Source organism: Mobula hypostoma, chromosome 2, assembly GCF_963921235.1.
Source record: "Mobula hypostoma chromosome 2, sMobHyp1.1, whole genome shotgun sequence".
Taxonomy (NCBI): Eukaryota; Metazoa; Chordata; class Chondrichthyes; order Myliobatiformes; family Myliobatidae; genus Mobula; species Mobula hypostoma.
The window spans coordinates 10,860,087-10,874,286 of NC_086098.1; the positions used below are offsets into that span (position 1 = coordinate 10,860,087).

The window sequence follows — 14,200 nt, forward strand, 5'->3', positions numbered from 1 at the left end:
TGACAAACCAGTAGAACCAGTCACACATACTGGCAATGACAGGTACTAAAGACTGAGAGAGAAACAATACCTGGCAGAGCTATGGGCCAACAAAATAACTCTAACATTTAAGTAGCTAAACAGCTGATCAGAGGCACCTGGGTCATGCAGAATGCCTTAGAGCAGGTCAGTGTTGAATTCAAACAACGAAAAGCTGTCATCACCATTATGTGCTGTGTCGTATAATGTGGGTGATCATGGTCTTTCCATGACTGTGATTGTCCTTGAAAAATTTCTGTACAGAAGTGGTTTGCCATTGCCTTCTTCTGGGCAGTGTCTTTACAAGTCGGGTGACCCCAGCCATTATCAATACTCTTCAGAGATTGTCTGCCTGGTGTCAGTGGTCACATAACCAGGACTTGTGATACGTACTGGCTGTTCATACGACCATCCACCACCTGTGGGGCAGCCTGGTAGAGTAACAGCTAGTGTAATGTTCACAGCGCCAGTGATCAGGGGGCAATTCCTGCCGCTGTCGGTAAGGTATATGTCTGTTCTCCCCAAGTGGGTGGCCTCCCGCTCCTCTGGTTTCCTCTCGTAATCCAAAAGACCTGTGGTTTAAGGTTAGTAAGTTGTACACAGCGCCATGTTGGCACCAGGCGTATGGTGACACTTGCAGGAGGCACCCAGCACATCCTCAGACTACGTTGGCTTTTGACGCAAGCAGCGCATTTTGCTCAGTGTTTCAATGTAAATGGGATAAATGATGCTAACTTTAATCTGGTTTTCATTCTGCTCACCTAGGTTACTCAATGAACACTGGAGCCTTCAGCCACACTGTCCTTGTCTAGTAGGCACCCTGTAGTTTGTAGCAGTGGATCCAACACGGTTAAGACAGTGGGCACTGGGCTGAGTGATTCACTATTTTTGGTCAATCCACAATTAAACCATAAGACCCAGGAGCAGAATTACGACATTAAGTCTGCTCTGCCATTCCGACTTATCAAAAACCTATCAACCTCAGCTTTAAATATACCCGATGTCTTAGCCTCCACAACTGTCTGTGGCACAGAATTCCACAGATTCATCACACTTTGACTAAAGAAATTCCTCCACATCTTCGTTCTAAATGGATATCCTTGTAATCTGAGGCTTGACTCTCTGATCCTAGACTCGCCCACTAGAACACTCAACAAAGGTTTGAAGGTTCATTTTATTGTTAAGGCATGCATGTACAATACAACCCTGATATCTGTCTTCTCCGGATAGCCATGAGATACAGAAAGAGAATACATCAACTCTGCCCCCACATCAAAAAAAGAAACATAACTCGTGAACCCCAAAATCCCCTACTACCCCACCCCCACAGAAAAAACAGCAACAATAGCATCAAAACCTCCACCTCTCCCCTGCAAGAAAAAAACAGTGACAATAACAACAAGTCCCCAACCCTTCCCCCGCAGAAAGAAGTGACAATAACAAGCCCCTACCCCCCACTCACAAAAAAGAACTACGAGAAAAACCGTCGCACCCACCCATCCCCAACACACACCAAGAATTAATAGATCACCCACTCGCAAATTGGTCACAAGAAAGAAAACGACAAAAAACTGAAGGAGACCAATATAAAGTACAGTCCAATCACATAAATCTCAGGACACTGAACAGTCCTTCCGTGACTCAGAACTCACACCTCGGTGGACTCCTTGGGGAGCGATCGGTGACCATCTGGCCTGCATTGGGTACAGTCGCTGACCCCCTCCACATTCACCTCAGTGGGCTCCTTGGGGAGCGATCGCTGACCAGTCAGAACGCTGCCAACCCAGTGGCCTCTGTTGCGAGCAATCACTGATCTCCTCCGCATTCACCTCAATGTTTCAACCTTCCTCGCTGCTTTGACACGGAGTCGTTCATGACCCCACGTCCCGCCTCTGGTCTTTTCCGCAAGTCAGCCCGTGGTCTTGGTCCTTTTCGGGCCCACATCTCTGAGCTCCACGAAGCAGCTCTCCAGGCACACAGACCATTCGATGAACTTCCAAACTACACATCACAGGCTCTAACAGTTTCCGCAACACAAACAAGACAAGAAGAACAGGCAGAAAGCATAAAAAAATAAATAATTTAAGATAATGCACAATTAGAAGCTCTTTGTGTTGATCAGAATAATAATTATCCTGGCCAAGTAGCTTTCATGATCAGAATAAAAATAGAAATAACAAAAAGATCAAAACTTATTTTTCACATGAACATCAAAACATTGATGTAGTGTCATTGATTTAGTACTTTAATAACAATTTAGTGTTATTTATCTACTCATAGTTATTACTTGTTTCTTTTTGGATTTTCACAATTTGTCAGTCTTTGTGTGTTGTTTTCCATTGATTCTATTACACTTCTTTATGCTACTAGGAATGCTCGCAAGAAAATGTATCCCAGGGTAGTACTTGGTGTGATATATTTACTTTGATAATAAATTTACTTTGAACTTCGAACTTTGAAACATACAGTGAAAGGTGTCGTTTGCCTCAATGACCAATACAGTCCAAGAATTGTGCTGGGGGGAGCTGTAAGTGTTGGCATACATCTAGCCCCAACTTACCATCCTGTACGTCTTTACAATGTGGAAGGAAATCCATCCCATCACAGGGAGAACATACAAACTCCTTACAGGCATGGGTGGAATTGAATTCAGGTTGTAGGCATTGTACACTACCGTGTCATCCACAGTACAAGGATTATAATCAACGTTTTACAGCTGAACAGATGCTTTACGTTTTACAGCTGAACAGACCAACCATTGCTCTTATCATGAAAGTTTTACATAGCCTGTAAACTGTGTTGCATTTTAATTTTTTTTTGTAATATGCACTTCAGACAAACACAAACCACAACTTAGAAGACAAGTATACAAGGTCAGATGGTCAAAACAACTGACAGGCACAATGGTAAAAATAAAATGTTTAGACTAGTTGGCATTGGCATTCAGCGAGCTAGTAGTTCGCTGAATGAACTACCAACTTCCATTCTGTGTTTATTGTTACAATTTATAACAGTAATGTAACTTGAAACACTGACAATATAATGTTGAAGCTATAAAAGGTTTCGAAGTAAAGGTAAACATTTATTATTTAAAAATTTGTGGATTTATTCATTAATACATAATTAATGGGTATTTTGCAATTATATTAACATAGATTTCAAATTTCTAAGACCATAAGATGCAGTATAGGAGCAGAAATAAGCCATTTGGCCCATTCGGTCTGCTCCACCATTTTATTATGGCTGATCCAATTTCCTCTCACCCCCATTCTCCTGCGTACTCCCCGTATCCCTTCATACCATGACCAATCAAGAATCTGTCAAACTCTGCCTTAAGTATACATAAAGACTTGGCCTACAATGCTGCCTATGGCAACAAATTCCACAGATTCACCACTTCTTGGCTAAAGAAATTTCTCCTCATCTCATAGAATGTCCCTCTATTCTGAGGTTGTGTCCTCTGGTCTTAGAGTCTCCCACCACAGGAAACATTCTCTCCACATCCACTCTGTCAAGGCCTTTCACCATTTGATAGGTTTCAATGAGGTCACCCCTCATTCTTCTGAGAATACAGGCCCAGAGCCAGCAAACATTTCCATATACAAGTCATTCAATCCTGGAATCATTTTCATGAACCTCCTTTGAAACCTCTCCAGTTTCAGCACATCCTTTCTATTATAAGGGGCCCAAACCTGCTCACAATACTCCAAGTGAATCCTCACCAGTGCTTTATAAAGTTTCAACATGACACCTTTGCTTTTATATTCTAGTCCCCTTGAAATGAATGCTAACATCTCATTTGCCTTCCTCACCATAGACTCAACTTGCAACTTAAATTAACTTTTAGGGAATCCTGCACAAAGATTCCCAAGTCCCTTTGCACCTCAGGTTTTTGAACTTTATCTCAATTTAGAAAATAATCTACCCTTTTATTTCTTTTACTAAAGTGCATGACCATACAGTTCCTGACACTGTATTTCATCTGTCACTTCTTTGCCCATTCTCTTAATCTGTCTAAGACCTTCTGTAGCCTCTTTACTTCCTCAAAACTACCTGCCTCTCTACCTATCTTCATATCATCCGCAAACTTTGTAACAAAGCCATCAATTCCATTATCTGAATCATTGACATACAACATAAAAAGAAGTGGTCTCAACACAGAACCCTGTAGAAGACCATTAGACATTGGCAGCCAACCAGAAAAGGCTCCCTTTGTTCCCACTCTTTGCCTCCTGCCAATCAGCCACTGCTTTACCTATGCTAGAATCATTCTTGTAATACCATGGGCTCCAATCTTGTCAAGCAGCCTCATGTGCGGCACCTTGTCAAAGGCCTTCTGAAAATCCAATTACAGAACATCAACCTTGGTCTATCCTGCTTTGAAATTATATTAGCATAATTTCAAAATTATATTGACATTATATATAAAAGAGAATTCCAGCTGCACAGCAACAAAGGCTACGTGTGTGGGAGCATTTCAGTTACTGTGCAGCTGCGCACCTGCACAGTCAGAGGGAACAGTGATTATACTACTATTAATGTATGCCTTCTGCATAAGTTAGTAATTTTTATTTCTCTTCACTTTCCTCCCTGATATTCAGGTTTGACGTGCGAGGTCTGATAAAAATTCTTGCCATGGTCCACTCCATAGAGATGATAAACAATTCGACTCTGTTACCTGGAATCAAACTGGGATACCAAATATATGACACCTGTACGTCACCCACGATGGCACTGAGGGCAGTCCTGAAGTTTCTTTCTAAAGCCAACTCTTCCGATAACTGCGTTGAAGTTCACTGTAATTATACAGATTACCTGCCAGCAGTTAAGGCAGTTATAGGAGCTGCTACGTCAGAAGTTAGCATTTCAGTGGCACGATTACTGAACATAAACCTTATGCCCCAGGTAATGAAATCATCAGAGTGTGACAGTTTACAGTTACCTATAAAATATTTACTTTTCGCTCCTGCTCTGAGCTCATATGGTCTTGCTGATCATGAAATACAAGAGATTCTGCTGCTGTTGGAAATTCAGAGAAACACATCAAAGTGCTGGAGGAACTCAACAAGTCCGGCAGCATTTCTAGAGGGTGATAAGCAGTCGATATTTCAGGCCTAGGCCCTTCATCAGGACTGGAAAGGAAAGTGGGGAAGAGTGGGGAATACAAGCTCGAAGATGATACGAGAAGCCAAATGGGTGGAGAAGGGGGGATGAGGTCAGTTGATTATCCTGCAGGCTGGCAACCTGCAGCACTTCATATTCCATTTGGGTAGCTTCCAACATGATGGCATGAATATCAATTCCTCATTCTGGTAAAAAAAATTTCCCCCTTTGACGAACCATTATCGGTGGTGTTGTGGACTGTGTAGAAGCCTGCTAGAGATACAGATTTGGGTGGAGAAATCACAAACAAGAGAGAACTTGCAGATGCTGGAAATCCAAACAATTCACACAAAATGCTCGAGGAACTCAGCAGGCCACGCACTCGCCCTACACTATCCTTCAATAATGAACACAAGAGCTGATCCCCTCCCGCACCCCTCCTCTTCCATTCCCCACCCTGTCTCCCCTCTTACCTCTTCTCCTCGCCTGCCTACCCCCTCCCCTTGGTGCCCATCCTTCCTCCCTTTGTCCCATAGACCACTCTCCTCTCCCATCAGATTCCATCCTCTTCAGCCGGTCACCTTTTCCTCCTATAACTTCCCAGCTTCTCACTTCATCCTTCCTCCCCCCCACCCAGTTGGCATTACCTATCGCCTTCCAGCTTGTACTCCTTCTCGTCCTCTCACCCTTTAATTCCGGCTTCTTCCCCTTTCCTTTCCAGTCCCACTGATGAATCTTGGCCCAAAACGTCGACTGTTTATTCCTTTTACAGATGTCGACTGACACTCTTGAGTTCCTCCAGCATTTTGTGTGTGTTGCTGCAATCTCTGATGGTTTTGTTTACATTTGTACGGTATAGAGTGGCACATAGCTCGAATTTTACTAGATTATGCATGTTTAGAATCAAACAAAATTAAAATTAGAAAGAGGATAAATGAATAGGTGAATAAATTCTAGAGCTACAGTACGGTGCAAAAGTCTTAGGCACATATATATAGAAGCATAGAAACATAGAAAATAGGTGCAGGAGTAGGCCATTCAGCCCTTCGAGCCTGCACCACCATTCGCTATGATCATAGCTGATCATCCAACTCAGAACCCTGTACCAGCCTTCCCTCCATACCCCCTGATCCCTTTAGCCACAAGGGCCATATCTAACTCCCTCTTAAATATAGCCAATGAACTGGCCTCAACTGTTTCCTGTGGCAGAGAATTCCACAGATTCACCACTCTCTGTGTGAAGAAGTTTTTCCTCATCTCGGTCCTAAAAGGCTTTCCCCTTATCCTCAAACTGTCACCCCTCGTTCTGGACTTCCCCAACATCAGGAACAATCTTCCTGCATCTAGCCTATCCGATCCCTTTAGGATTTTATACGTTTCAATAAGATCCCCCCTCAATCTTCTAAATTCCAACGAGTACAAGCCCAGTTCATCCAGTCTTTCTTCATATGAAAGACCTGCCATCCCAGGAATCAATCTGGTGAACCTTCTTTGTACTCCCTCTATAGCAAAGATGTCTTTCCTCAGATTAGGGGACCAAAACTGCACACAATACTCCAGGTGTGGTCTCACCAAGGCCTTGTACAACTGCAGTAGTACCTCCCTGCTCCTGTACTCGAATCCTCTCGCTATAAATGCCAGCATACCATTCGCCTTTTTCACCGCCTGCTGTACCTGCATGCCCACTTTCAATGACTGGTGTATAATCACACCCAGGTCTCGTAGCACTTCCCCTTTTCCTAATCGGCCACCATTCAGATAATAATCTGTTTTCCTGTTTTTGCCACCAAAGTGGATAACCTCACATTTATCCACATTATATTGCATCTGCCATGAATTTGCCCACTCACCTAACCTATCCAAGCCACCCTGCATCCTCTTAGCATTCTCCTCACAGCTAACACTGCTACCCAGCTTCGTGTCATCCGCAAACTTGGAGATGCTGCATTTAATTCCCTCATCTAAGTCATTAATATATATTGTAAACAAATATATAAAAAAATATAGCTAGGGTAGCTAAAGCTTTTGCATAGTACTCTACGTTATATGACACCCCCAGCCTTGAAACACCAGGCAAGATAATTTGATTCAAAGCAATTGTTTTATTGATCATTACAGACTGCCTCTCTGGTGCTTTCTGCTCCTCCCCTCTCCTTTCCCTTTTTCATGGTCGTGTACAGGGTAGCACAACGTTTACAGTACCAGCTACCCAGGTTCAATTTCACGCCGCTGACTGTAATGAGTTTGTACGTTATCCCCGTGATCGCGTGCGTTTTCTCCGGATGCTCCGCTTTTCCCCCCACAGTCCAAAGACGTATCGGTTGGTAGGTGAATTGGCCATTGTAAATTGTCCCGCGATTAGGCTAGGATGGAATTGGGGGAGTTGCTGGGCGCATGGTTCGAAGGTCATTCTCTACACTGCAACTCAATAAAAATAAATAAATTAGTCCCCTCTCCCTGCTCCCTTCCCACTCTCAGTCCTCAATAGAGACCCGTATCAGAATAGGTTCATCATCACTCACATATGCCACGAAATTTGTGTTTTTTTTACATCAGCAGGATGGTGCAATACATGAAATTACAAAAGCACACTGCAAAAGTCTTAGGCACGTATAGCCAGTGTGGCTCACTATATATATAGAAGTCTGAGGCACCCTAGCTGCTATATATATATATATATCTGTGCCTAAGAGTTTTACTGAGTGAATGCTATATATTACATTGCCATTTTCAAGAGCTTCTTCCCTTCTGCTATCAGTGTTCTCCATAGTCCATGAACCCATGAACGCTACCTCATTACTCCTTTTTTTCATTATTTAATTTTTGATGCCTTCAGTGTGTAACCCTCAGGCTCTCCCAGCTCGCGTTCGTCTAGGGGAATCAGCCTTCGACCCCGCCAAACTGGGTAAACACGTTTGTGTGGATGCTGTGTAATGTACCCCCATTTACAAACCCACAACGCAAAATGTCAGACAGTACACCATATGCAATTAAATGATAGACTTTATGAACCTTAATCTGAATATAGGGTTAGAAATAAAAAAAGGACCCAAGTCAAAGTCAAAGTCCCAGTTGGAGTTCACTCAGTAGTCATTCTTCCACCATCGATCTCCTCCGAATGTCGCCAACCTTTGGACCCTCAGATCCCAGTCCACTATGTCCGGTGGTCTACCAGATCTCTCCACACGTGCCTTCCCTCTTCATCCGTCCTCGACAAAGAACTGCGAAAACCTGGCTCCCAGATGTACAAGAAAGAACAGCATTTCCTCATTGGCTAATCCCTGCATACCAAACCCCATTATCTCCTAGCCATAACCCAAACATTGCTGCTACAGAGAATCCGTTACATCAGCAGTGAAACATTACAAAGAAGCCATTACAAGTGATTTCATCTCTCTGTGCTGCTGCAGCTGCAAAACAACACATTCCAGATCATTATCATGTGCCATATCATGTGACATCATCATTATGTGCCGTATTGTATGATGGAGACAATCCTGATCTTTCCATGACCAAGACTGCTCTTGGTAAACTTTTCTACTGTAGTGGTTTGCTATTGCTTTCTTCAGGGCAGTGTCTTTACACGATGGGTGACCCCAGCCATTGTCAATCTGTCTGCCTGGATCAGTGGTCGCATAACCAGGGCACCCATCACCTGCTCCCACGGCTTCATGTGACCCTGGATTGGGGGAGGGGTACTGAGCAGATGCTACACCTTGCCCAAGGGTAGAAGGTGGTAAATCTATGGAATTTGTTGTCACGGGCGGCAGTGGAGGCCAAGTCATTGGGTGTATTTAAGGCAGAGATTGATAGGTATCTGAGTAGTCAGGGCATCAAAGGTTATGGTGAGAAGGTGGGGGAGTGGGACTAAATGGGAGAATGGATCAGCTCATGATAAAATGGCGGAGCAGACTTGATGGGCCGAATGGCCGACTTCTGCTCCTTTGTCTTATGGGTGACCTGCAGGCCAGCGGAGGGAAGGGGCACTTTACACCTCCTTTGGTGGAAATGTACCTCCACTCCAGTACCAACGTTCCCTGTAAGGTGTGCGAGTGTGAGTGCACTCTTTTGCTGGTAGCACACAAAGCAATTCAAACTACACATGAATGGTTATCACCATCTACCTCGCTGGCAAGTTAAGTATATTTCACGATTGTACACAATCACATTGCCTTTTCCAGTTTCTGATGCAGATGGTGTTGACAACGTGGAGTTTGCAATGATTTGTCTGCAGATTTTAGAACTGGCTTATTTATACTGTTTTTATTGAAGAAATTATTTAGTACCGCATGTTGTTATCACGGGGTAAAAAAATTGCCCCAGCTCAAGATTTTTGCGCACATAGTCATTACAAGTTAGAGGGAACATCACCTAACACCCGTACAAGACGATCAATTAAGCTGAAGACAAGATATACCACAAAGTCATGGGTAAAAGACAATTTTGAACAAACACGCTAGAAGTTATCAAAATAACCAGAGCAACATACAAAACATGCTGGAGGAATTTCACAACCAAGCAGTGTCTATGAGGGAATAAACTGTTCTCTTTTCGGACTGAGAATAAGAATAAACCTGATTCTTATTCTTCCGTAAAGCTAAAGACACATCTTTATTTATTTGTTCATTTTCTTATTCCCTAATATAACATATTCTAACTTGGTTTGTAAGAGGCCGGTTTTAATTTAATCACATTCCTTTATCTGGAATATAGATATACCGTGGTACGGGAGGGTAGTAGTTAGCACAACATTTTACAGTCCCACTGATGCCAATAAGGAGTTTGCATGTTCTCCACGTGACATGTGGGTTTCCTCTGGGTGCTCTACTTTCCTCGCACAGTCCGAAGACCTACTGGTTGGTGGGTAAATTGGTCATTGTAAATTGTCCCGTGAATTGGAGGACTGCTGGACAGTGTGGTTCGAAGGGTCGGAAAGAGCCTATTCCATGCTGTATCTCAATAAATAAATAAACTTGGACTTCAAAGTGAGGCTTTGCTTTTGACCATCTGAATCTTTTACAGATCAGCTACTCGGCTTCGGCTAAAATTCTGAGCGATAAGATTCGATTCCCTGCATTCCTGAGAACCATCCCAAGTGACAGCTTTCAGAGTAAAGCCATAGCCAATTTGGTTCACACCTTTGATTGGAACTGGGTGGGAACGATTGCAAGCGACGATGACTACAGCCGTTCAGGGATAGACGACTTCATTTCTGAGGCAGAGAGACTGGGCATATGCATTGCTTTCCGTGAGGTCATTCCATTTTACTCGTCAGATCGGGTAACGACTTCCAGGATAAAAGAAGTAGCAAACACCATCATCAACAAGACACGGGCGAACGTCATCGTTATGTTTGCTAGAGCGTCTCATGTCATCGAGCTATTCGAAATCTTAGGTGTTCACAACTTGAGCAAAGTCTGGATTGCCAGTGACAGCTGGTCGAGTAACAATAACATCACTCGCCTGGAAACAATTCATAACATTGGGGATATCGTGGGATTTGCATTTCAAAAAGGGAATATCTCAAAGTTTGAAAACTACATGAAAAATTTGTCACTTAGTTTGACACATCCAAACTCCTTTTTAAAGAATTATTACATGTTTTACAACTCTTGTAAGGGTGATCAAAGTAAAGATATAGATACATGTATTGCAGATGAGAGATTTCAGAATTATGATGCTGTCACCAATGATATGCAATTGCAATCCCAGCAAAATGACTTCCTACTGAAAAACATCGAACCAGGTATTACTTCAAGTATACAGTGGTCAGTAGTTGCTGTTGCACATGCACTCCACACTCTCCTACAATGCAATGAAGAGATTTGCCAACGGTCATTAGATTTTGCACCTTGGGAGGTAAGTCTTGTAGGTCAGTACCCCTTCTCACAGACTAATTGTATAATTGATGCAGACACTTAATATGATGCTAATATGATGAACCGATAATCAATACCTTCAGCCTACTCCGGGATTTGGATCTGAGGACTCAATTTTGGTTCAGAGTGCTGTTGTCCTCTTCAATTGTTTGCATAATTTATTTTTTTTTATTGGCATCGAGGGTTGGTCCTTTATTTTTATTTTTATTCTTTAATCCACTACATAATGTACTGGGTGGGCACAGGAGTACATTCAGCCAGAGACTCATTCCACCGAGATGCAACACAGAGCGTCATAGGAAGTCATTCCTGCCTGTGGCCATCAAACATTACAACTCCTCCCTTGGAGGGTCAGACACCCTGAGCCAATAGGCTGGTCCTGGACTTATTTCCATCTGGCACAATTTACATATTATCATTTAATTATTTATGGTTTTAAATTGCTACATTTATACTCTATTCTTGGTTGGTGCAACTGTAACGAAACCCAATTTCCCACGGGATCACTAAAGTATGTCTATCTATCTATCTATCTATCTATCTATTTGGGTTCTTTCCGATTTCTTGCTTTGGGGCTACCTGTGAGCAAGCAAACCTCAAGGTTGTATAATTTATACATTCTTTGATAATAAATGAATCTTGAATCTTGAATGTTGTTATTGTAAATGAGATCACTTTTAACAAAACCATGAGCTTTGGTCCTCTCTTCTAAGTAAATGTGACGCTAGCATTCATTACGAGAGAACTAGGATGTAAGGTTGAGGCTTTATAAGGCACTGGTGAGGACTCACCTGGAGTATTGTGAGCAGATTTTGGCCCCTCATTTACTTAATATATTTATTTATTTAAATCTTACATCCATCCCACAACATGGGGGAATATAAATCTTTGCGTTATAACTCCACCACAATGTACAGGCATGTGAATTTATAAGTCTAAAGGCTTGTAGTAAGAAGCTGTCCCGTAGCCTGTTGGTCCAATCTTAAATGCCACAATACCGTTTGCCAGACGGAAGCAGCTGAAACAGCTTATGGTTGGGGTGACAGGTGTCCCCGATGGTCTTCCAGGCCTTCTTTCTGTAACTGCTGCTGTAAATGTCCTCAATGGAGAAAAGTTCACATCCAGAGATGCGCTGGGCTGTCCGTACCACTCTCTGAAATGCCCAGCGTTCAAGGTTGGTGTAGGTCCTGTACCAGGCGCTGATACAGCCAGACAGGATGCTCTCAATGTAGAAGGTCTTGAGGATGTTGGGGCTCATGCCGAACTTCTTCAGTCGCCTGAGGTGGCAGAGACGGTGTTGTGCTTTTTTTGCCTCACAGACAGTGTGTATACTCCAGGTGAGATCTTCGGTGTTGTGTCTACCGAGGAACTTGAAAGTGCTCACCCTCTCAGTTGTAGTCCGTTTGATGTTGATTGGGACGAGCCTGTCTCTATTCCTCCTGTAATCCACAACCAGCTCTTTTGTTTTTTGGACATTGAGGGAGCAGTTGTTATCCCGGCACCACTGTGCCAAGGTGTCAAACTCCTCTGTAGGCTGCCTCATCACTCATAGAAATAAGGCCAATCAAAGTCATGTCATCTGTGAATTTGATCAGCAGATTGGAGCTGTGTGTGGCAGCACAATCGTGGGTGTAAACGGAGTAGAAAAGGGGACTCAGGATACAACCCTGGGGGGGGCACCTGTGTTGAGGGGCAGAGGTGAGGGAGCCCATCCTTACCACCTGTCAGCGATCCGATAGGAAGTCTAGGATCCAGCTGCACAAGGTGGGGTGCAGGCCGAGGTCTCTGAGCTTCCTGTCAAGTCTGGAGGGAGTTATGGTGTGGAATGCTGACCTGTAGTCCAGGAACAGCATTCTAAGGTATGAATCTCTCTTCTCCAGGTGAGTGAGGATGGTGTGTTGTGCTGTGCCTATGGCATAGACCGGTTCCATCAGTCGTCGAATTGCAGGGAGTCCATTGCGGGTGGTAGCATGCTGCAGATGTAGTCTTTAACCAGCCTCTCAAAGCATTTACTTACAACATTGGAGAGGGGTCAAAGAAGGTTCACAAAATTGATTCTGGGATTGCAAGGCTTGTCATATGAAGAGCGTTGATGGCTCACTGGAATTCAGAAGAATAAGAGGTGACCTCATTGAAACCTATCGAATGGTGAATGGCCTCAAAAAGTGGGTGTGGAAAGGATGTTTCCTATGGTGGGGAAGCCTAAGATATAGCCTCAGAATAGAGGGGCGTTCTTTTAGAATGGAGATGAGGATGAAATTCCTTAGCCAGAAAGTGGTGAATCTATGGAATTCGTTTCCACAAGCAGCTGTGGAGGCCGTCATTGGGTATATTTAAGGCAGAGATTGATATATTTTTAATTAGTCAGGGCATAAAGGGAAACGAGGAGAAGGCAGGACATTAGGGCTGAGAGGGAAATGGATCAGCCATGATGAAATGACAGAGCAGACTCAATGAGCCAAAGGCCTAACTCTGCTCATATGTTGTATAGTCTCATAGTCAACAATTATTTCCCAGCATTACCATTCATTAACATTCTGACACATTCTACAACCTGCAAATTCACTCTCAAGGACTATTTCCAACTCACGTTCTCAGTGTTTTTTTCATTTGCACAATTTGATTTCTTTCACACTGTGGTTGTTTGTTAATCTTTGTTATTTTTAAATTATTTTTTCTTAAATTTAGAGCACAGTTACAGGCCCTTCTGGCGCAAAGTTTCCACAACACCCAATGACACCCCTGTGACCAATTCACCTACGAAGCTGTACATCCTTAGGATGTGCAAGGAAACCAGAGCACTTGGAGTATTGGGTGCAGTTTTGGCCACCTGCCTACAGGAAAGATGTCAATAAGGTTGAAAGAGTACAGGGAAAATTTACAAGGCTGTTGCCGGGTCTGGAAGACCTGAGTTTTACGGAAAGATTACTAGGTTTTGGAACGTTGAAGATTGAGAGGAGATTTGACAGAATATACAGAATTATGAGGGGTATAGATGGGGTCAACGTAAGCAGGCTTTTTCCTCTGAGGCTGGGTCGGACACTCAGAGGGTGGCGAGAGTGTGGAACGAGCTGCCAGCGCAAGTGGTGCTTGCGAGCTCGATTTCAACATTTAAGAGAAGTTTGGATAGATACATGGATGGTAGGGGTGTGGAGGGCTATGATCCTGGTGTAGGTTAATGGGAGTAGGCAGTTTAAGTG

General features: G+C 43.3%; 1 protein-coding gene across 2 annotated transcripts in view; it reads left to right on the forward strand.

The window, feature by feature from the left end:
- The window catches only part of gprc6a (G protein-coupled receptor, class C, group 6, member A), a 44,722-nt gene that overhangs the window by 11,196 nt on the left and 19,326 nt on the right, over positions 1-14,200 (forward strand). For both annotated transcript variants that reach the window (XM_063070153.1, XM_063070160.1), the window contains exons 2-3: positions 4,620-4,923; positions 10,144-10,980. In XM_063070153.1, the coding sequence (XP_062926223.1) occupies positions 4,620-4,923; positions 10,144-10,980 (1,141 nt within the window). The remainder of the gene's footprint in view (positions 1-4,619; positions 4,924-10,143; positions 10,981-14,200) is intronic.